This window comes from Polyergus mexicanus, unplaced genomic scaffold (assembly GCF_030449975.1).
Source record: "Polyergus mexicanus isolate NDT 795.1 unplaced genomic scaffold, iyPolMexi1.0 SCAF_15, whole genome shotgun sequence".
Lineage (NCBI taxonomy): Eukaryota > Metazoa > Arthropoda > Insecta > Hymenoptera > Formicidae > Polyergus > Polyergus mexicanus.
The window spans coordinates 5,249,112-5,275,042 of record NW_027223335.1 but is presented as its reverse complement, the minus strand read 5'-3'; the positions used below and the strand labels follow the sequence as shown (position 1 = coordinate 5,275,042).

At 34.2% G+C, this 25,931-nt stretch overlaps 1 protein-coding gene across 8 annotated transcripts in view; it reads left to right on the top strand.

Moving 5' to 3' along the window:
* The window catches only part of LOC138939885 (thrombospondin type-1 domain-containing protein 4), a 71,460-nt gene that overhangs the window by 8,873 nt on the left and 36,656 nt on the right, over positions 1-25,931 (top strand). For 4 of the 8 annotated variants that reach the window (XM_070308170.1, XM_070308172.1, XM_070308176.1 and 1 more), the window contains exons 1-2: positions 7,963-8,332; positions 10,930-11,062. In XM_070308170.1, the coding sequence (XP_070164271.1) occupies positions 8,266-8,332; positions 10,930-11,062 (200 nt within the window). In that variant the 5' untranslated portion in view covers positions 7,963-8,265. Of the gene's footprint in view, positions 1-7,962; positions 8,341-9,833; positions 9,945-10,929; positions 11,063-25,931 lie in introns of those variants that run through there. The other 4 variants (XM_070308171.1, XM_070308174.1, XM_070308173.1 and 1 more) reach the window with 3 other exon arrangements.

Below are 25,931 nucleotides of genomic sequence, written 5' to 3'. Positions count from 1 at the left end.
TTTCGAGCTCATTACAACTAGATATAATAAACTTCGTGTACTTAACAAACTAATTAATTCTCTTTTCATGTATACATATATAATCAAGATATTAAAAAGTATAAAATATTTTTAATCTAAAATAATTTAAATTGGTTACTTTTATATAGATAGCTATTTATATAAAATATGTATCTTTTTAAAAATATCTCACTGTTGATGCTCAACAAATTTGGGGTATTAGCTTATTTCATATTATCATGTATCGTTGAAAAGCGTATCTGCAAAACGAGAGAAATGCAGTGATGTAAACATCTCAAATGATAATCTGCAGATGCGAGCGGTCCGATTCAACTGATCATTTACATAAAACAGACACAGTCGAATCTTTCTCATTTAAGGTTCTAACTAAACTTATAGCTAATCTTGACATTGCCAGTGCATGAGCATACTCGTCTCTGCGTCATCGACGTTGAATCCGCCCTATAGGATGCTGCAAATTTTAAATCTTTTTATGCACTATCTGATTTATTCTCATTATCATAAAGATAAAAGAACAGCAACAGTTAAGAAACTTTTACAATTTCGTGTATGTTAACATTTTAGATTTATATTTTTCATATTAATTTTTTTGTTGTTTATTACTGTTTATGATTAAAGAAATGCATAATTTATACCTACATCGTAATATATCGTAATATTTATATATTGTAATACTTATAGATTTCAATAAGAATTTAAATTTGATATAGAATAGTGAAATGATGAAAGTTTTATTTAAATTATGAATTGTTAGATGCTAGACGACCATACTGGATTAAGTAGATCGGATATTTATCGATTAGAAGGGTCGTGCTTTAATTTCTGCACGGTTTTACAACATCCGATACAACATGCAGTAGTACAATATAACTCTTAACGCGAGGAGAGTGCAACGTTTTGCCACAAGGTTTTGATCGGACCGATCGCGTACAACAAGTACCCATCTCAATTGGCTGATTACGGGTCCATAAATTCATTTCAAGACCAAGTTGAATGAACATCGCTGCAAGTTTCCCTCCCGCTTTTTGATCGGCTGCATTATGCCTTAATCCGCGTCCTAACGGCTGCGCGTGCATTTTGCAAGCCATGCGCGACAATATGTGTGTATATACGTTTAATATACATACATATATATATATATATATATATATATATATATATCCGGCTAATGTCGAAATTTCAATATCGATTTATCGTCGCATCTCGGCGCACCTTGTAGGCTCGCGATACAATTAACAAGCGACAATTCGTCGCGCGTCGAATTTCCGGTTGCCCCTTTTACGTGCCTTTTTTTACTTCCTGGTTGATCGATCAGGCAGGATTTGATTTAACAATACGAGGAAGTATTTAACACGAGACACGTGTAAAAATTGTCGTTGTACTAATTGAGTCTATGGTATTTTTACATGAAAGCGACAAGTATCTCTTTTGTATCGTATTGTAAAGATAAAAATAATATAAACAGTATAAAAATCTTTTAAAATATATTTTATATTTTATGAAAAATATAAATATATACATATACAAGGTGTTTAAAAAAATTATTTAGTATTTATATGGTAGATGAGACACACTATACTGAGTAAAAAAACCTTAGTAAACATAGGTCGAAAGCTCAATCGTTTTTGAGATATAAACATTCTTGTATGCTAGCATCATGATTGACTTACTGGCTTCTTCGAAATGTTCTCATTCGATTTCCATACATACTTCATAACAGAAGATTTCACCGGCAATTCGTCAGTTCTCATCAATCGGCGATTGCGGATCTTTGTAATTTGGTGATTACACAGTTACAAAGTATCGTGTTGAAAATGTCATACCTACCATATAAATATTGAATGTTTTTTTTTTTTTTTAATATCCAGTATTAAATAAAAGCAGAGTTTTGTCTATTTAAGACAATATTACAAATTTTCATATTTGTATCATAAGTTGCTTTCGGGATATTTTTGAATATGAATTTGATTATCCTTTTTTTTATGATAAAGCGCGATGCGCGCACTTTTGTCGGCGAGATCCAAGAAACTTGACAAACGCGTTTTACCTTCGACATGTGAGGTCTAATTCTGTCTTGCTCCTTTTTGGAAAGACTTCCTCTTTCCGTGAGCCAATCTGAACGATCAGTACGTTAATCGATGCTTTTCAAATAATCGTTTGCGCAGAAAATTGCCGGTTAATGAAGATTCACGATTTTTTCTTTTGGACTTATGATCTCGATTTGCAGAAGTTGTTGCGAATCGAACTTAATGGTACGTCTTTGTCACAAAAAGATTAAGAATATGCTCAGAATTAATTGAAAAGTATTATGTAGCTAAATAGTCTTTATTTTCGATTAAAACAAAGTACATATTTCGGAAATATTGTATTATATGTTATACATCATAATTCGGAAATATTATATATTTTCTAAAATTTAGAATTTATGATGTCATATTATTAAATTTTAAACTGCAATCTGATTATTGCAGTTTTAATAGACGTAAAGATATCAATATATAAAATCTCTGTTTCTTTAAATATTAACAATGAATGTATATAACCGGAGAAAATATGCTGAAAATTGTTTAGAAGGACAAAATGTAATTAAATGCATATGTTCAATCTTTGTTCCGATTGATTTGCCATTCGAGTGGCCGGATATTTGTTCCTCGAACACATACGACGTACTCTAGAGATTCGTTTCCTCTCGAATAAATCAAATCTCTTGGATGTTATTGCGTTTCTTCCGGTCTCCCGCATTCGAGATCTCACATTTCCTGGACTGTCTCATCCTCCTTCCGAGAATTTACTCAATGACGAATAGACATCTATGTAAGGATATTGAATATATGAATCCACACACACATACAAAAGTGTACAAATACGATTTATATTCTTAAGTATTTCATCACTTTACAATGACATAGAAAATTAAATAATTCCTTATACATACACACTTGAGTGTGTATATGTGTATATATATTCTTCTTTATAATATAATATTTTAAATAAATTGAATCGCGTATAAAATTTTTTTATAAATTCAAATTTTTTGACATGTTAGAGAAAGAGAAAGACAGATTAAACTTAAAAAAAAAAAAAAAAAAGTTGCGATGATCTTTGCACAATCTATGTAAGAATTTCTCAATAATAAAATCAAGAAAGTTTTATAATACCGTCGAATCGAAAGGACGAAAGTATTAAACGTTTAGTATGGTGTATCGATGCATCATAATGCCGTGATCTTCGATCGGATCATATGTGCAGCGTGTATTATAATCTCAAGGAAGGGCTGTTAGCCGATAAATTCTTCATCTAGGTGGAACCACTTACAAAAAGAAACACCTTTTCGTGATTGCATGCTTACGGCATGTGAAATAGTGTTCAAATTACAGGTCATGGTGTATAATTCGACGAAGCGTTGAGCAGAATCGTGCATCGCCGAAAAAAAAAAAAAAAGGAAGAATTGGGCGCTATCCAGGGAGCAAGCGTACCCATTTTTCTTCGTAGATTCGCGAAATCACGGCTTTTTACCGGCTTAAATCTTTCCGGGGATCGCGCCGCTAACAAGATTAAAAAACGGCTATTAATCAATTAATCGCACAATGTTTCTTTTCGGAGTTGTAAACGACGCGCGATAAATAATATGAAAAGTTCACATGTAAAATAACGGAAGTTAGATATTTTAATAAAGAAGGAATCAAATATATATATATCTATATATATATATTCTACCGATTAATATCAATAATTAACACTACAATGCAATAATTCATAATCAAATAGTAATAAGTTTAAATAATTGGAAATACATTGCAGTTCAAAGCAATAATAATGAAATCATATGTGTTTAATATATCGTTCAAAATTTCTATTTAAATTTAATAAATGGTCTTTTAATTTAACAAATTAATTAAATTGTTATTAAATTACTGTTGTTCCGAGTGATTAATTTAATTCTTTCAGTCGATCACGATTTAATCATGTAGATTGACTCGTGTGTAAATTATCATACTGAATTAAAACGCGATAATCAATTAAGGATTAATCAGTGATTGCGTTTTAATCTCATGCGGTATTTTGTCATTACACGGCAACCTAGACGTATGTATCGCTTTCGAAAAATTACAATAACAAACTCGTTTGAAATATTACCGGCATAGCAAATTATCGCGTGGATTTCTCTCAAGAAGGTTAATGAAAGTCATAAGAAGTCAGTTTTTCTCTACGTTCCACTATATTTGCTCGTTTGAACGAGGTGGTTTTATGATGTTGCGGTTTCAATTTTCCGCGTGGCGAAAGGTCTGACACCAGTCGTCGATATGAAAATCGAGAGTTGGTCTTGTCGACGATTTAATGATGAAAGTAAAAGTTTCCTTGCAAATATAGATGTCAATAAATTATTTCACAGACTGCAATAAATACCATCCTATATAATGGACGATTCAAAATCTATAATATCTCTAAATTGCATTTAAATTAAATTATACATCGCTTAGCAAGCGCTTGTTAAAACAAAGATTGAATGAGATAGAAAAAAGTTTTCATTATTTTTAGACTAATTGAATATGTAATAAATTAATCAATCAAAGTTTATAAAATATAAATTATATATATTATAATGCTATAATATAACTAAGAAGAATAATATCGTTTTAATTCAAACTGTATCAAAAATTGATACAGTTTAACTACCTATACTGTCTGTTTTATATAGAGTTATCATGTTATATCATAAGTTATTGTTCGTACAGGCGTTTAGTATGTAAATGTTGACGGAGGTTGGGATGAGAAATGGCCCAAAAGACTATGATATAACCAGTTAAGGGGCTATTAGGCCAAACATACGGGCCGCAATCTGGGCCCAGGAATGAAGCATCGTGGGACGTTTCTTGCTTATTCTGTCACCTAAGATCTTTTGTAGTCTTTTAATGTCATTTTAATTTCAAATCTGATTGTTATCTAGTTTATATTTTCTTCAATTAAGTGTACAATTTGTAGCCCTATAACGAGAACAAAATGTTTCATTCTTTTCTCTTATTCTATTTTATCTAATTATTCTTATGTTTATTTATCGTTATGCAACGATAAATTATATTCACTTATTATTTCAAGTTCATATCTTTCTACTTTGTTAAAGTTTTTATATATAAAAGACTTGGTATTTTTTTATTATATTTTAAATTTTATTATTACATAAAGATATATATTTGCCCCTTTATTTTGCCTTTATTCTATTTCTATCTTGATCCTATTCTATTTTTTTCAATAACTGTTTTAATCTGATATTTGGATTTGAGATTTAAAATTGGAATTTTAATTGACGATATGTGAGTGTGTGTGTGTGTGTGTGGGAGGGAGGAGGGTGATAAAAGAAAGTGTGTTTCGTATTAATCCATCAATTGAAAACCGTTGTGTTAAATAAATCGCGAAGGCGTTTATCGCCGATCAAACGGCAGTCTATTTTCGAGGTAGAAATCTTTAGCGCCGCGTATTGCTTTATCACCGTGAAACCGCAACTATGCGACTTCGCGCGGATCACAATGCTTTATAATTAATAAATCACAGCGTGACTGAACTTTTATCGAAGACCCCCTACCACCTCGAAGGACGGTTATGGATGTCGCATTTTACAATGGCATTCGACGGGTAATCGTGACTAGTTCTTTGTTAGCACAGAGACAGTCGATGGATTGACAAGACGCGTCCACAAATTCGACGATATCTAGTAAAATCGAAAAATAGAAATTTATGATCTTTTTGGAATTGTAGATATGTTAGATCTATTCACATATATATGTATTTTGCTGTAATTTTTAATATAAACATTCATATAAATTTGCACAAAAAATATTTAAATTCAAAGAGATTATACATAATTTTTTTATTTTATACTCTTTATATATATTTTACAGTTTATTTCTTACACATTCAGGAATTTTGTTAAAGATTCCGCATTAATAAGTTGTATTGTTTTATGATCTGTGACTCTAAGAATGCAATAACTGCAGCCCGTTGTGTGGTCAATAAAAAAGCTCAATGCTTCGAGGGTGCAGGCAGACTACTGCCATATCACTGGCTGGATTGTTATGTCCGACAGAAAATAAATAAATGCTGGAAGTGTTCCTCGAATGATCATATATCGCATATTTATTTAACGATGTTGCTCTTAAGTTGGTCAGTGCAACCTGAATTCGATCATTAATGTTAATTGCAGAATCATAATTAAAAATTTCCATTTTTTTTTTTTTTTTTTTTTTTTATTGTGTTCACTTATTTTTGATTGAGACACAATTTTTTTATTCTATCTCAAATTTTAACATTTATATTATTTATATTTGTTATTTATTATTTCGATCATTTTCTCTTTTTTATATCTTAAAAATTTATTGCGTTATTTCTTCACATTGGTGTTGATAGGTTTGTCATTTTTTCAGATTTTAATTTATTAAAGAGAAGAAATTTTCTCTCTTTTATAAACTATTGAAAGACTTTAGGACTGCATTTGAATATCGCAAGTGAAAAAAGACTATGCCTGACATTCACAAAGGACGTTGATTGCTAGAGGGTTAATTACCGGACTTAATTGCTCAACGTAATTGGTTCTGCATTACAACGTATCGCACGTTATAAGACACTTCCAGTTCTCTCGGCTCCATCGCAATTCGTCACAGTATTTTATGCGCGATCCATCGTGCTAGTAAAAAAAAAAAAAAAAAAAAAAAAAATGCAAACGATTAGCGACGCGCAACTGGAAGGAGAAAGCGAAAAAGGGCGAATGAAAAAAAAAAAAAGAAAAAGAAAAAGAGAACGCTGCTCTCAAGCAGTACTCGTTCTTTTGCAACGTTGTACCGGGATGATAAAGGAAAAGCCACAAGTCTAATCTCATAGGTAGAGTTTTACGGTCCCATCCGTACCACAATTACAGTTCGTTGAACTGGGAGCGAAGGGCGCGCGAGAAAGGAAAAGGGGCACGTCGGGATTTCCGTCAGTCTATTTAACGCGCGGATAACGCCATTTTAAACAATGCTCCCGATTATCTAGATGAGATTCACCGGTAAAATGAGCGCGATAATGACTGATAACATAGTCAACGCGCGCCTCTGCTTTGTGTAGAAATCGTTTGCATACACCGTCCTGGTTGCTCGTGAAAAGTTTCATTTTGAATAGTCATCTCTGCTATCTCCTAAGAAAGAGATACGAGAAGTTGTAATATATCTGCAGAATAAAACAATATTACTATTCAATGCTTTTAAGATAATCAAAATATGAGATACGTCCATGAAAAAAAAAAATTTATCTCATTATTTATATTGCATTAATTTCAAACTGAAATTAAAATATTCCATTGCAAGTGAATATTTAAAAACGATGATAATAAGGCATATTTATAGTTATTATTTGATTCAAAAATTTTATTAAAATTTGCTTTTTATAAAGAATGCAAAAAGAAAAGCTTTTTGCAGATTTATTTTAAAAATAAAAAATATTCGAAAATTTTACTCATAAAATGTCATCCTTTTCACAGCAAAGTACAATACATGAATATTCAAAAAATTTTATTTCTGTCTTTAAAATACTTCTCGATAAATCAGAGAAAGGCATCTCTTGTGTCTGTGTGTATTGTGTACGCTTATAAATAATTCAAACATCTAGTAACTATTACATAAACTTGTCTTATCATTTTTAAATGAGACGCGTGCTCGGTAACGCGAATAATTACGGGTTAATCGCCGAATTATTGCTATAAATCCCGCAGGATGTTACGCAGCACACGATGCGCAACCGATGCGCGCACGAAGGGATGCGATGCGTGCGCTTCTCCTCCTCCTCCTCCTCGTCCTCCTCCTCCTTCTTCTTCGCTCACTCGTGTGGTCCACCACCACACCATCCCGCGGACTTATATATTTCACGGAGAGTCTCCCACTTTTGCCACTATCATTTCTGTCGCGGCGGCGTTCGTACGCGCCACACACGCTCAGCAAAGTCCGTCATCCTCATCCTGCCGAGTTCACGTGGAGACCGGAAGCTGCGATCCGTCTACGCGTACACGCGTCCTCGTGTGTCCTTTACGCGTGTCCAACCCTCTACCCCTCCGTACCGTGCTCTCTTATTGAAACCGTACACAGTAATGCGGTTTTTTTTTTTTTTTGACGCTATAAAGGGAGGATAATCGTGCACTTTTGGAATTTCAAATCGAGATCGGCGACGTGTAGATCTTTTCGCACGCGGGGGTGCGCGAGGGTTTTATATGGGACATGTATGCCACGTGGATCGGGCCGGAAGATTCACCTGCTGCTGCCGCTATCGAGTGGGATTAGGCGAGCAGGTACGACGGTGAGTGACGAGCAATAATACAAAGCATTGCTCCGAAATTAAGGAGCACTATTTAGCTTAATCGGGGGATTTATATATGTCTATTTACATTTTGTAAAAAATATTTAATGATATATTTAATTAATTTTTCAAAAATGCATTTCATATAAGAATTGTGAGATTGTAAAATATACGAAAAATTGAAAAGAGTGTACAATTGATTGGAAGGCGTGAAAAAATATCGGTCCTTTATGAGTATACGCCAATCGGGAATAATATTAAAAACACTAAATGTCATTTGTTGGAAAAAATATTTTCCGCATAATTATCTAATATCGAAAAATATAAGCGTCACATTAAAATATAACTCTGTAAATATAACATTTTTATTTTCGCTTTTCTTTCCCGAGCGAGCAATTTTATAATATTCTTTATCAATTATTTTACATATGTCATCATATTATTTTGCTTCTTGATACGGTCCGTATAATGCTCACGCTAATCTTACGTATGTGATCTTCGAACGTGTTCGCGCGTTCAAAGATCGTCCGGCGAACAAAGAGTCGGAGACGCCAAGCATGTCGACGGAAAGGCTCCGAGGACACGAGACATAGGAGGAATACTGGGACGAATTTACCGTGAATTTTTCGTAACGTAATTTATCATAGGGCCGTGTTTCTCTCTCCCTCTCTACGTTCTCGTATATTCTTCGCAGCTGTTCACACAAACGGATCGCACACGCTGTCTCGCGATCAGAAAACCGCCACATAGACACCTCTTTATACCCGCTGGATAGCGACTTAATATATCAGTGCTGTAAATTTGTAAATTATGCCTTTATGACTCCTATCTGTCTGATTTTTCCGTAAGTATTCTCGCGCGTATCGCGAATATAATCGCGTTATTCCCGATAAAAATAGAATCGAGATTACGTATTGGAAAACATTCGAGAGTTATGAAAGTTGTACTTGCATATTTTCGTATATAAAGAAAGTAAACGTGGCGATAATTATATATTCCAAGACTTTGCTGTATTAAGGATTAAGATCAAAGGAACGAATACGAACGAATACAAGTGAATATTAATGAAAACAAAAAACAAAAAAAAACGTTATATAATTAATAATTTTGTAAAAAATTATTTTATAAAAAGATAAAAGAGAAATTAATAATTAATACCTTTTTTTCGCTTGTTTGCTGATATTAGTTTATGATCATTCGTTCGTGATCACATCTTGTCTATTCGATCTGGATAGTTAACAAAAAAAAAAAAATCTCTGATATATTTAATATAAATATTAATGTGTGTTGTACTATATCAATGAATATGTACGAAAGAGAGAGACAGAGAGAGAGAGAAAAGACGCTAAATTCTGTAGCGCGCTGATTCTTTTTTTTACATCGCTTTGTTGTCATTCGCGAAGGTGAGACTCGAGAGGCAGGTAGGCAGCCCGAGACACTCTGTATTGTCACAGTACTTTACGGAACGCGGTCGCGAGAAGTACGTACATCAAGAGACGTGAAAGACAATTTTCTTGACAATTGAAAATTATTAGTTCGTGCAATTAATTAATTTTCACGATTGACAGCTCAAGAGCGTACCGAGGCGACGGCTATCTATCAAAGTATGTAAATACTTGGCGCGATTACATTTCAAGTATAAATTGAAGCGACAAAAGGCATAAAAATTAAAAATTGTTTTATTCGGATCTTTATTTCTATTTCGTATCCTTTTTCCGCGCATTTGATTACCTCTCGTGACAAGCAAAATTATCACGCTTATTTGATTTAAGTAATGAAAAGATATTATATATATATCGATCGTTTATTGATAATATGTGTATATTTTGCGGCATTTTACATTGTAATCTACTATGCTTGGAATGTTAAATCTCAAATTTTCATTTTCCAATAGTCGTTTAATTTATATACCTACTTGATGCTCGGAAGCATGTATTAAGTTATCGGAGTTATTCGAAATATGAAGAGTTGCATTCGTTTGTCTGTTGCAATCTTGAAAGTGATGCAATTTTTATATCAATAAATGTTATCTATTTTTCTAACATTTTTTAATTATAAATAATTATCATGCTTAATTAGCTGCAAAGTTATTGATTTTAATTATCAAATAACTTTGCTAATTAACTTTTAATAAAATAAATAATCGTATTGCATAAAGATAAGAAAATAAATAATAATAAGTAAAAAATAAAAAAAACGCATTGAATATATTTAATATTTTTATTCGTTAACGCATATCTACGTACATTTCCGACATGTGTTGAAATAATTATTGGATCATTCACGTTCTAAGCCATTAATGTTTTCAAGCAAGTCGTAAAGCTTTAAATGGAACTCGAAGCGAATCTAATAAGCGCCAGCTCGGCGACGGATGGCGCATTAAAACTTGGTCACGACGAGAAAAAAAGAAACGGGAAGCTTAATCTTCTGAAAGTTAAGGCGATCGGTCTGCCCAAACGACGCCTCCTCTCTTTCGCGCATTGCCCTTCGCCGCCGTTACAAAACATCGCGATCTGTTGCGTGACGCCCTTCGTACGCTCTCTATATCATTCGTCCGATAATGACCCTTGCCCTTCTTCTTTAATGCAGGATGGCCTCGGAGCAAATCTTCCATGGACCGTCCACGAAAATCTGAGGATGACTCGCTGCTGCCGCGCATTTTTCCAGGGTTCCCGCGTCGACGATGCCACCGGCGATCAGCTGTGATCAGGATGGATCTGGGGTAAGTAGCGTTATTATTCTAGTGTTAGAACACATACATGCATGTTGTAGTAATAGAATGTAACTTTACAAATGTGCGAATAAAAGTCCTATAAGATACATATGTTAAACTTAACGAAAAACAGCAAAGAAAATAGCAAACATATGGAAAATAGAACGATACAATATATGTGTAACGTATTCAACTATCCGAATGTATAATTTGAAGCAGGCATGATTCATGTATGGATTTGAACTTTAAATGGCATGAACTTAGCATGTCAGAATTTATTGTTTTTTAATTCGATTATGTCAGAATTAATAAAAAATACAAGGCAAAATATCAAAAATACGAAAAATATCTTGAACATGTAGTAAGAAATATGTAAGAATTTAAGATTTCGTTTTCCGTTTTAAAATGTCGTTTTATAGTTTTAAACTTTTTGAAAACAAAACTGGATATTTAAATTATTCAAGATATTTGCGTTGAACATATGTTTAAGCCAGACATCTTGTGTGGCATCGAGCTTCACCTTCGAATAACACGCAGGCTTGAAATATAGCTCGAAAACGCGCTTTCTACGTGCAAAATATACGAAGCGCATTCGTGGTAGATACATTGAGAGTAACTCGTTGCACGCGAGTGAGTTACGATATAATTAGGCGTCGGTATGCAAAACGGGAGATACTCGATAAAACACTGATGAATTTATAAGCGCCGTTGAAGGTAGCGATTAAAAGCGAGATATTTATAGCATCTCTCATTTCTTAATCTTTAAATATTTGACAGAATTTCTATGCATACATTGTTAAAATAAATTTATATAACCAACATAAAACAGTAAGATCCTGAAGAAATAATATGAAAAAGGTATGATTTCAAAAATTATAAAAAATAAAAAAAGTGGTATAAAAATTTTTTTTAAATTTATTTTTCGAGAATTTGGAAACAAGCCGTTTATTCTTATATTATAAAAATAATTTTGTAATAATTTTATTTTCCTTGAATTGACAAGTTCTTATGAAATCGTAGAGTTAGAATCACATCTGAAAATATATCGCGTAATATACTTGTAATGATGGCATACAATTCGAGCCGCGGTACATTTTGATCAATATTATACGGGGAGGGAGATAAAACATCGAACAAGCAAGAGAGCATCTATTTCTGCGAAAAATACAATCTTTCGATAACTCGTCATTTTAACGAGAGGAATATCTCTCTTTTCCCTCGTTGCTTTGCGCCGCAGGTGTATAACTGGTGGTTTATTTTAATACGCGGATATCTTATAATAATTCTCTTGATATGTATACATTGCGCGCGCAAGACCGCAAAACGGGACATCAATCGTCGTCCTCGTTACTTTCGATGCTTCGGGCAGACGGTTCCTTGTTATTCGCGGCCGTCTCCCTTTATATCGTGTATATGCCAATGTCGATGAATAATTACCGGTTTTCGATCAGGCAAGTGCATCATCGTGTTTCCGCGTCTCTCGAAAAAACGCACAGCTCTGTTTCTCCCAATCGCGTTTTGTCTCTCGTTCGATTTTTTTCACGAGACGTGCCTCCGCATGAAATCCATTTCTTATAGTCCAATTTTTATTCCGACGTTATCTACGTGAATAGAAAATTTGGCATAAGAGAAATGTCAAATTGTAGAAAATAAAAATTCCAAGTAAAGCTTTGCATTTCTTTTAGAATAATATTGATTTATTTGAAAAAATTACATAATACTTATCACAATTGTTTTTTTTTTTTTTTTTGCATTGCATTCCGTAACTTGGCTTATGTCAAATTTTCACTGTCTATATTAAAGGTAATTTATGTTAAATCTGCAGTTATAGATAAATATGATTAAAACACATGTACACTATATAATTGTAGTCAAAACATGTGATATACAATTTAAAAGTTGATATTTCAATCCTCATTTGAGGAGAAACGTTGTTTAGCACTTTTTCTACCTTTTTTTTTTTTTTTTTTTTTTAAATCAAATCACGGAATTATTTTTTAATTTAGTTTTGTTCTGGAGACGGATTAAACATTTTAGAATTGTTAAAGTTTACTATTTTTTAGCACACGCTATTTTCGTGCATCAGAAACGAAAGAATGCGAATTTCTGAGAAATTCTCGGCTTTTTTATATAGAATTTTTCTGCGATACAAAATGCTAATTATCCTTGTTTTAATTATAGCGGAATAGCTATAGCGCACAAAAATTTCCGCGGCGAGGTTATTAAATTTCAGCTTTAACAGTGAAAACGGACATAAAGCGTAGAAATGCGAAAAATTAACCATGCCATATTGCGGTTATCTGCTATCTCGTGCAAGTATTTCGTTATACTGAGATAAAAGCACTTGCTCTTTCCAGCAACTTGATTTTTCAGAGAATATGTACATAATATTTTATAATACAATTGCACGAATTTAATCGTAAAAATAATATAATTCTCGTTTTCAATTTTTCAAATATTAAATAATAATTTTCACACAATTTTTAGAATTTAACACATCATATAGTTTATGAACATATCCTTATTTTACGAAACATTTCAAATCGATAATTATAATTGAAAATTATATTCTTCGAACTTTTACAAATCACTAAAGTGTACGTGAGTCCGTTATTACGTAACGTCGACAACATTAAAATAAAAAAAAAAGAGAAATGTTTTACATATGGACCCATTTTTCGAGATGATCCGGAATCGCAGGGGGTTAAATCACTCGGCTACCTCGTGAAAGTGCTTTTATAGCGCTACAACGAATAAAATCATTCGGCGCGATTCAAGAGCTCGTACGTCGCTCGTCGACGTTGACGGCCGTGAAAATACAATAACTCGCGCATCACCTTACATTAATTCCGTGGCGATCAGGGGGATGAATCCTCTCGACAAAAAAGAATTGATATGAACAATAAGCAATCTGTAGCAAACCCGTATGGTAATTATGTTAAAATCTGAACGCGCACGCGTATACGATTACTACTATAGTTCTCCTTCCGTGGATTAAATGATATATACATTACATATGTAATCCGGAACGAATATACAGAGCATTTCGAAATCTGCATATTTTCCTCATTTATTTATTTTCGAAAGAAAACTAAAAGATCCATTTTTTATACAGCCAATTGAACAGTATACAGTTTAGCGAATTATATCTTTAACGATATAAATAATTAATAAAAATGTGTTCCTCGGCTGATATCAAATAAATATTAATTTAATAAATTTTTAATTTGAGATTTGATCGTCAAGATATTTAAATTAGGAATGGAGATACCTCTCTCTCTCTCTCTCTCTCTCTCTCTCTCTCTCTCTCTCTCTCTTGGCACTTTGATTGAAAAGAAAAAAAATTAAACCATACACACAAGTTTTTAACAGGTACTATATGATTACATGTATGTGACATAATGTACAATTTATTTGTCATATTATATTTGTATAAAAAAAATTTATAAATAATTTATTTTTATAAATAATTTATTTATTATATAAAAATTTATAAATAAAATTTTTGAATATTTACAAATAAATTTTATTATTTAATCTGTGTGTATATGTTGTGACTCTAAAACAAAATTGTATATTTCAATAAATTGAACCGTGATTTTTTTTCAATATTTTTCCGAATAGTTTGCAAATCGCAACGTGTTTAATTCGTTCGCATAGGTAAATATGAACGTGTGTACAAAAGCGCATGTACAACAATTCCCCGTACATGCGCTTCTGTTTGTATCGCGTATCGGGTCAGACGAGCGATAACCTGAAACGAACGAGGGCGAACGGCTAAGTTGCAAGGTGCGAATTCAAAACCAAGGTGGAGAGAACGCGATGCGATTAATATTGATTATTTACGATGCATTGCGCTCGTATGTAGAAGCGAGAAGGGGCTTAATCGCGCGGCGACGACGACCGGACGAACGGATACGTAAACGTCACGTGTACGCGTTTTACGTCCATTAGCCGCGCCTCGAAAACGAACGTGTCAGAAATCCGAAGGGCAGCCGCCACGCCACGCTGCGACGTGCAAACGTCTTTTGATCTTTGCCGCCGTACGCGCGAAATACGCGTAGACATCCGCATTTCCATGTCGCGTATCCCGCCGAGATGCGCTCATACGCGATCGGATCGCGTTAGCGTTTTGCGCCGTGCATTTCTTAATCCAGTCAGTATCTCTAATCGCAAAAGATTATCATGTCGAGAATCCACGAAGCTGCCACTTTTAATAAATAAACGATCATACGAAATATCATATGCTATAAATGCAAATAAGTTTAAAAAAAATCGATATTAATATGTAAAATGTAAATTGGAGTAGGCGTCCTTGTGCATTTTTGTAAAAGAATTGCAAATACTTATATTTATTTATCTGCAAATACATATTTCATGACTCTCGGAATATAGAAAATATTCTGATAATTTTATAAAACGATAAATTACATAAAACTAAAAAATGTATGAGCATTTTTGCAATATTAAATATTTTTTTTCTTTGAGAATAAAATAATTATATGTAATATATATTAAATTTAATCGTAAAGTAAAAAAGACTTATTTGTTTTTATTAAATTTATTTAATACATAACAAAATATATAAGTGCCATTAGTCAGTTTATCCTGTTTTATCATAATAGCTTTATTCCAATTAATATAGACATGTTGTTTTACAGCGAAAAGAATTAATTAATTTTTTATAATAATAATAGAAACGAATCGCATGAACGCATAACTTGTTCGATCGTCTATCATTAGACTGATTAAACGATGAAGTTGTCGTCATTAAAGTTTTTGTCACAGGCATATGCATACATTTATCAGTGATGGCGTAGATTTGAAACAAAATTACGTGTTTTCAGAGTCGTCCACGCGTGCAATTAATAACTTGCGATGGCGGCCGATTAATATCATTAGACAGCGTAATAGAGCGTTGTATCTTCGCGACTCTTAAAGGATTTAATGATGCTCGAAGCAGACTCGTTGCAAATTGTAAATTGAGCGTTTCTATTTCGCGCGAACGCGTGTCTCGATCAATTTATTTCGAGGCAATATTGAAAAACTCTTGCAAAAGAGGAAGAGAGAATATCCCATGAGAACTAAAAATAGAAACGCCGCAATGAACTCGTCTCACGAGTATATATTAATATAAGAAATATTATTCATAAATCGAACGGGGACCTAAAGACAGTTCATGGTACTTCTCAGCGTGTAATTATGTTGTAATTTTCATCGGAGGTTTCTTTTTTCGCGGCTGTGTATGTACGAACATCGACATTGCACGTACAACGTGCGAGTTCGACGTTTTATCAAGGCTGGGATACACGAAATGAAATTGCGAGTCGAGTTGACGAAAATTATTTATTGTAATCTTCGAAGCAATAAACTGTATACAGTTGGTCCTTTTTAACAATTGTTTCGGAAATTATACGGTTGCAATCTGCATTTAAAAGTGTAATATAAATAAAAAAAATATTCTTTTAAAATAAGAACATGTGTTCTTATTTTATAATTGTATTTTATAAATATTATATTTTATATTTTAAATATGTATTTATGAGAAATGTATTTTTTTTTTTTTTTTTTTTTTTTTTTTTTTTGAAATAATTATCGGATAATAAATTCTCACGCGATTGCATTTTAGCTTTCCTTCGTATAATAAAATGATTATCTTTCTTCGCTCGCGAATAATATTAATCTCCCAAGATTGAAATTCGCGTTGAAGTCATGGGCGGGTTGCAGCTATTGTCAAGTGCATATTTCTCCGTCAGGAGATCGCGCACGCATGCATGAATCGCGGTACGCTTTGTCGGTTCGAGGATGTCGAGACGCCGACTCGGCCCTTTCACGAATTCGTTATCGAGGTCTCGGTAAGTTGATTTTCATGTCGTTATCTGGGTCTATTAAAGACAGTCGTGATTACGTGACACCGACCGTTAATATGCTGCATAATTTTTCTCAATCTCGATGTCCCACATTCACGTTTTTCAAGAAAAAAAAAAAGAAAAAAAAAGCTTTACATATTCTTATTTTCAACTGTAATATTCATGACTTACGCAAACAAAGTGATAGAATTAAAAAAAAAAAAAAAACTACATTTTAATATTAAAGTGAAAGATATGCTTTTTATATTTTAATGTGAAATACATGTTGATTATACAATATATTAGATATATACACTGATGATGAAATACTAATCCAAATATATACTAATAATTCCATACGTTAATCGATGAAAGATTGGTGATAATAACATTATTAAATATCAAATAGCAGAACGTAGAGTTAGATGAAATTTATATATCGTTTTGCTTCTGTTATTACATTCTCACGTTGCGCTCCCGGAAAGGAGTGCAGCGAGTAATGCACATCGTGCGCCGGACCAGGCATCCGTAAACGGGATGCACTCGCGTTGCACTCGTGCTCCTTGTTTCTCGCGACCGACGTGCCGAACAGGTGGTTGCGATGCAAATCGAGAGAATTTGAAATACGGTCGACCCTGTAGCGGCTAGGAAATTGCGCGAGTGCGACTCCCATTCGATTCCATTTCGCCATTACAAGTATTCGTTGCAATTCGTCGTAGAATTCGAGTGAAATGATTCTTGCCGCGAATAAATCATTTGCGAACTGCGGATGCTATGTTAAAGCGCATTTAAATTTCGTTACATTATACATATAATATTTCACTTGTAAGAGATTTAGCACCCGTCAGCTTTATTGATTTCATCTTATTTGCGAATGTTATGGTACTAAAATTACACTATATTATTATTAATCGATCTCTCGCAATATTGACGATTTTTTACACATACTCTCCCTCTCCCTCTCCCTCTCTCTCTCTCTCTTTCTTTCTCTCTCTTTCATCTGAGATTTTATAAAATTTTTCATAAATTGAGTCTAAGATAATAAGATATTATTAGACTTCTTTTTTGTGGATAAAATAAAATTATCAAATAAAATTAAGACAGAATAGGAAAGATGAAAGGACGCTATATATAGAAGATAGAAAAGGATAATAAATGTATAATAGGATTCTACTGAAGACCTGTATTTATTCTGGAAGCGTAAAGCGAACAGATTTATCCGTGTACGGTCGCTTCCGGTGATCGATAATTTTCTAAGCTCCTCTTAAATAATCCGCGCCTACTCGGCTATTTCTCCCGGCTATTTGTGGCTAGAGCGATGCAACGCGTGTTGCCACAAGCGAGTCATTGACTCTCGTTTTACGTCAAGCAGCCCCGCTGACAGAAGCTTTGACAGTTCGCGCGAAGTGCTGATTTCTTTCGAGTAATTGTGCGCAATTTAGGCATTGCTCGTTTAACATTAGTGCACGCGTCAAACTTTTGTGTCTCGAGAATACCCACACCCTATTATCAGCATTGTGCCTGCACATCGGCCAGTCATCATTCAACTGCACTAAATGCAATATCGAGTTGCAACGCTAGCAACGACTCTCGATGACGCTCATTCACGCCATGCATTGCACGCATCTTGACAGAGACGCGTGTATTGTCTACAATTGCATTTGTTATAGAGTGCGTCGAACTCTTGATGCGATCGATTATGTCGAGTCTCCTTTTAGAATTGAAATTATAATTCATGGTCATTATATTTTCAAGGTCTAAATAAAATTCTTTCGAATGATGTTAAAAATATTTATTTTAATCAAGGATAAGGTGATTTTATCAATTATCTCTGCTTTTCAATTTTTTTTAGTATGAATATATTTTAGAAAAAAGAAATATACACGTTTGTGTATGCGTGTGTATATATGTATGTATTATCCTTAATAATGTAAAATATTTTTCAGTTCTAAATATAAAATTATATTTTTGCGCGCATTGTTAATATTGACAAATATAGAATGGACTCTCAAAGAAACATAAACTTTATCGCGTGACACGAAACGGGAACATGTGTATAAATTTCATTAGAGGATACAAACAATGCTTCCAGTGTCAATCGAAAAGCATCGGACGTATAAAGCTCGCTATGAGGTGAATCAATCGAAATGAAACTAAATTCGTTGGAGGAACTTGAAATCGCGAGTTTCCCGTCACGAAATTTCTAGCGGCGCGCGTCGAACGAATCTCAAGGGAATTGCGGTGGCCACTCGGAAATTCCATCTAACGCGGGCAACGAATCGCGGCGTTGGTCGGATTGCATCGCGCCAACCGACTGCATGTTTAATGCCGCGATGCATCTGTGGTGCTCTTCTAGTTCGGTATCAATTCAGATCCCGAACGATCCTCTCGTTGTTTCGCTCTATACGCTTTGTCGGCGTCGATTGCGGTCCTTCTCGTCACATAGGAACGCGCGCTCATTCGGAATACGACTATCAAGATTTGTATTTTACACACGAACGCTGATAGAATACGCATCGCGCGCGTTCTCTCTGTCGAGGTTTCTCAAGAGAAAAGAGTGGAAATCCTCGTTTTCTATGTATTTTATAATTTCGGCAATGATAAGGAGAAGAAAGAATTATCAAAGACAGAGATATGCGAGATTTGGTATTTCTTTTTTAAGATACTAATAAAAATTTTGTAAATCACGGAGAATCTCTTTCTCTTTTTAAACATTTCGCTAAAATGCATATACATTTCTTTACCTGTAATTTTTTTTATTCCACGCATTAATCAAATTACAATTAAAGTAGAGATAAATATAGGATACGTAGAATTTCGAGTATCGAAACATTAGGATTGCCGGCGTAGAAGCGAATAAAAAGCAAGGTTTAAATTTTATGAAAAACAAGAAACAAATTACACCGACGAGAAGTTGCAATGCATGTATCTCGAAATAAACAGAAACTCGCGTCTCTCCGAGAAACGGGAGCTCTAAATTACTCAGTACCGGGCTCGCGGCGCGCGGCGCGCGTGAAAACGAGTTTAGAGACCTCCGTGCATTATCAAACGGGTCAAGAGCATCAATTTACCACTTTGAGCGATGCGTTTACACTGCGTTAACACAACCCGCCCGCCCGCCCGCCCGTCCGTCCGTCCGTCGCGTTAGAGGAGGCGTTAACGGCTTTACTTAAGCGCGGAATCACGAGTAGCAGGCGCAAGTTGCCAGGATACTCCGACTTTCTTTCGACGCTCCATCGGCTGAAACAGATTTGAACGGATCTGCTCGCGTCAGGCTAATCGCATCGGCGACGACAAGACTCCCATCAACCGCCGGATATTGACGGGGAGGCTGCCGTCGCGCCGGTTCTCGCTTTTTGCCATCGTTATTTATAGCGGATTTACATAGCCTCTCCTCAAACTCGTCACGAACTTTTATCGCGTAGCCTGTAATTTACAGCGCGCGCGATCGACGAGCTGGCCCGTTTTAGCTTTAATACCTTCGCGTCCGATATCTTCGATGGGATCCCGATTGAACTCGAGACGATCGGTAGCAGCATGGGAGATCAATTTTAATTTAATTTAAAAATTATTATTAATAGCCTCGTGAACGAGGTGCCGCTTTTCATGGCAAATTTTTGCATTTTGTGAACGACTTTATTATATTTCTAATTTATGGCGATTTTATTAAATTAAGTTAATAACAAGTTAAAAAGAAGAATATTAAGAAGTCAATTGAGAATTGAGTTCAGTTTAAGAATTAGCTTTATTAACTGATCCAGTTAATGTTGCAATTAGACAATAATTTACATGTAGAGAGTAGTGTAAGTTTAAAATATTGTAAATGATTAATGTATTTTTATAATATAAAATATTTATATATTTATTATAGATATTTATAATTTAATTAAATATATACGAAATTATTTATTTAATATATACAATATTTATTTTTTTTTTTTTACAGTAACAAATTTTTAACATGCAAAAGTGTCCAAAAATTTTTCAGTCTAAAGTCTTAAGATGGGCATTTAATTATTCTTATTTAGAGGCTATTTACCAATTTACCAAATATAACACAAGTCTCACATTGGATTTCTTAAAATTTTTCTTATATTCTGCGGACATAACCAGCCAAACATCGACGATATAATTAACATAAAATATCGTATAACAGTATAATCGTGATGAGCAATCACATCGTGTCGCGCACGTGTACTGACGACGTTGCACTCGAACGTGCAGCGATAACGCCGTTCCCTCATCTATTCCGATGTGGCGGCGACAAGTGTAAATCGTGTAAACCTCGCGTAACATTTATAAACTTCTCCCTCGGCTGTACAGGCAACGCATACAACGCGGCTATTGTGCTGCATCGGGCGAGCGGCTCGGGGACGCCGGCGTCGTAAGATAATTTCGAAAAAAATGGGTTACACGGCTCTTATCTGCCCCGACGGGTTTTATGACGGCCCGACGAACTCGACAAACGGCGTCGCCGATTTTCTTGTCACGCCAGAGTGGAATCTAACACGCAAAGTTGTCAGAAAACTTTTGATCCTGACAAACGTTCCTTTAAAGTTAAGTTAAAAAATAAAAGCGTAACACATATTCAACATTTTTATATATTGTAATTTGTTGCAGATGTATCGTTATTAAAAACATATTTGTTTTCTTATAAATTGGGATTTGGAGTTGAAATAGCAGCAACAACCGCATCGATTCAGAATACGAATGCGAATAAGTTATAAATAAAAAAATTAATTTAATATAAAAATACATTATATAAACTATAATCGTAAGATAAATTAAAAATAAATTAAAAAAATTCTTGAATCTTGACTTTAACTATGATAAATATTTTACATCGGAGTCAATCACGCAATGCGCGCACAAAAATAAATATTAATAATAATAAAAAATACACGACGAAGAAAAATGAAATAATTTATAAATATATAAGATATGAGATATCGCATAAAACTCGATGGGAAAACTCGGGGTGCGCGAATAATAGATAACGTTCGGAGAAATCTTGAAATGTCATTCATGATTGGTTACAATAGGGTCACCGTGTCGCTTAATCTCGATAGAAATTGCAAAATGATTTCTCGGATTCGCCAATGCATTAATCGTACTTGACGTCACAATTCGACACGCGATAACTTAGGAATTTTATAATGTTTAAGAATCAATTTCCAAGAATTGTTTCAATTGTTTAAATATGCATTGAAACATGTGAAAGATTACGTATCTTTTATTTTACAATTCTAATCTATTGTACAACTTTTTTATCCATAACAAAGAATAATATAGTGTCAATGAATCTATATATTATATGAATTAATTGAATAATTTGCAAATATATATTATATTTGATATATTTAATTTGCATTTCATTAGCGATAAAAAAGATCATGTAATGATTTCACAAACATTATCTGTTGTTTTACATTTCTTAATTACCAACACGTCAGTGCTATAACGGGGATCATTAAAAGGATATAGGATATCAAACGTGTTTCTATTTCTGTTTCCGATCCTTCATAGCGCATCAGAATAAATGTGGATTTGTTGTTTGACATCTTTTTATTTTTTGTACATAAAAATATGTATTAGCTTTCGTATTTTTTTTTTAAATAATGAATTTTCAAATATCGAAATATAAATTTTTTAAATATATATTTTGCTTATATCATATCATCCGATAACATAATTATCAATTATTTAACAGTTGACTCATTTTATAGATAAAAATAGACATTGATAATAATTTTAAATTAAGAAAGATATATTTATATTGTATTTGCAAAAATACATATATATTCAATATCGATGAGTATAAAAATAAACAATAATATATATTAATTTATATTTTTGTGTCTTATATATATATATATATACTTATGAATTATTTTATTCGTTATAGATTTTTCCTTTTGTATCGATATTAATTTTTTTACGCGATTTGCAAGATTGAATCGAAATTGACTCCAACGTAGAATATCCATCATCCACTAAGACAAATTAAATTTTTTAAACGTTTACTGCGTCCCATCAATTTCATTTATGAATTCACGATTTCAGTATTCATCCGGTTAAAGATATCTTTGCATGCGTGTCCTGAACGGATGTGGTTGTTACCAGTGTTTCAGCAGTTGCAAAATCGCAACGCATTACTATGTTCACCGTGGAATCACACATTACGACGTGACTATAAACCGTCCTGTGCGTGACATACCGCAACTTGACTAGGAAAACCAGCGATTTCCGGCGTAGCGTTATATGCGCGCGTCTATTTTGAGACGTTTGTAATAACAACACGGGAACGACGCGTTAAAATGATCTTCCTGCGATAATATTCGAAGGGAAATCGCGCGAAATTTCGTGCATTTTTGCATCGCACTGTAACTAATTATACAATTTCAAAAAAAAAAAAAATATATATATATATATATATATACTTTAGTCATTTTGCAATTTATTGGAAATATATTGTACATAGGTATGTGTATGTAAAAGTTTTTTTTCAAATTTCATACATCCATATTATCACATATCACGGTATACATATACGCGTGTGTTTGACAAATATGGAAAAAAATATAGAAATAAAAAAATATTAAGAAATTTACTATTTTTTAAACTCGTTATGGCAGAAATAAAATACTGATGCGTGCATTGAAAGCATATGCGGATCGTGGTGTCACGCGGACGAACTTTTCATATATTTACGCTCGTTTACAGCCGTTATTGTCGGTTCACGTGTTAAATTAATCACGGCGGCGAACATTCTTCAGCTTTTCTCGCTAAAGGAAGCTTTAATCCATTCCGCGAATTGGCAGGAATTAATTTGCGCTGCCGCGCGACTCGCCGCCGCATGCGGAAACGGTTTCGTCTCGCTTCAAACGCCTAATTGATGGTTCTGTTTCGACGCTACGCCGTATAATAACCGGCGCCGGGTTACATGTGTGCAACATATCGCTGCAATCTCTGCGACGACGTCGCTCGTGGGAACACAGTGCTTGATACCTTGTCGATAACATACGTCATCATGGGGTGTACGGAGGAAATATTTCCGCTGTACGAAACTGACAAAAGCAGCCCTTGAACACACAAGAGAGAGAGAGAGAGAGAGAGAGAGAGAGAGAGAGAGAGAGTGTGTGTGTGTGTATCACTTCTAATACCAATATATATCGAGAAATTTAGTCGATTCGATAAATTGTGCAGTTATTGAATTTTTTTTCTCAAATATTTCTCTCGATAAAAATTAAATATAAAATTTAATTGTCATTATTCATAAAAAAGTCACGTATTAATAAATTATTGTAACTAATGCAATTGCAATACCTATAACAATAATGTAAATAATGTTTTTTTTTTTCTTTCTTTTTATATTGCACTGCATATATACATATAACAATTTTAAATCACTTACTGCCAGCAAATTGAGTTAAGTGCCCAAGACAAGTGCTGCGTTACTCGAAATGAAATATTGATCGGTTCAACGTAATTTTTCCCAACGCGTTCTAGCGACCATTCTCATACTTGCGGCTTTATTAAATTGTACGATGATCGCCGTAAATCTCGAAAAGCAACGGGATTCATCGCATCAGAAGCTCGGGACGCCCAATCTCTCGGATAGTCTTTGTAATTAGCTGGACTTAACGTTTGTCAACGAATATTATTAAGCACTCGTTTGCGATGTACTTTACGACGCAAGGCGTAGCCTCGTTATTAATCACATTGTTTCGGTCGGTCGTTAAATGGACAGCTTAATGGCTCGGTCCTGGTCATCGGTCAACGGTGCGTGTGACGAAAGTGCAAACGCAATAACCCACGAATGCTTGCTGCCATTGAATGCCGCGCTCGGATTAAAAATAATTCCATTGGATAATTGTAAATATGCGTTCCAAATTTTATCCAATAATTTCAATTTAAACTACGCTTCGATATCAATATTTCTAATTTTATCTTATTTTTTATTCTTTTATTGTATAATATATTATTTAATTAAAATCTTATTTGCATCTTCTTATACCATAGTGATAAAAACTTTAGCTTGTGTGTTACTTTTTCATTTTCACCTTATTGCTGATCCTTATACATACATATATATATATATATATATATATATATATATATATATATCCAGCTTTCGCAAAAAGGTAACGTTACTCGAGTCTCGTTCCCCATATTACAGACGCGATTAAGACTGCGATTAAGACACGGACCTTATGGATCGTTGGTCGTTGCCCGAAATGCCGTAGGTTTATCAGCCATGTAATTGCCGCAAAAGAGAATCGCATACTGCGGCAATGCGCGAAAGAGAGAGAAGGAGAAAGGACAGAGAGTAGCCGCGTCTCGGGGATGGACGCGGACGGATGTATTCGGATAAGGAGATGCACGCGCGTCTTCTCCCGTCGTCGATGCACCGTAAGGTGCACGAAAACGGACGCGGTATTCCATTTTTTTTTCGGTGAGCTCTGTCGGGAGATACGTTGGTTGCCGCTACCGCCGCCGGTGTCATCTCGTCATTTCATCTCTTATCGTGCCTCTCTCTTTCTCTTCCCTTCCCTCTTTCTGCCCCTTTTTTTCTCCCGAAACCTATAATTATTTTTGCGAATTGCAACGTGATCGAAGACGCGAAACTGATGATCCGTCGCGCGGGGATCTTGAGATCGTTAGCGTTTCGAGACCCTCTTCTGGGATGATCTTGACCCGCTGGAGCGCGCGCGTTGCCCTTCGTAATTTATCGCGCTGTAACGTGCGTTACAACGCCACGGCGCACATTTAGCGTTAAATGGGTCTATCTGATTCTGGTGGAATTTACGTTGACGTTGAACGCGATCTTTGTATTAGACGAATAACACTTGGCATCAGACGACCGCACTTAGCGTTAAATGTGCGGTTTCGATACGATCTTATCAATATCATCACGCGCCAATTACATATTGATATTTGTATCATAGATATGTTAAAGCTCTTTCAAGAAGTTTCCAAATTTTTAAACTCGATTTCGCTAATGAGCTTAAAGCAATGTGAAACATAAT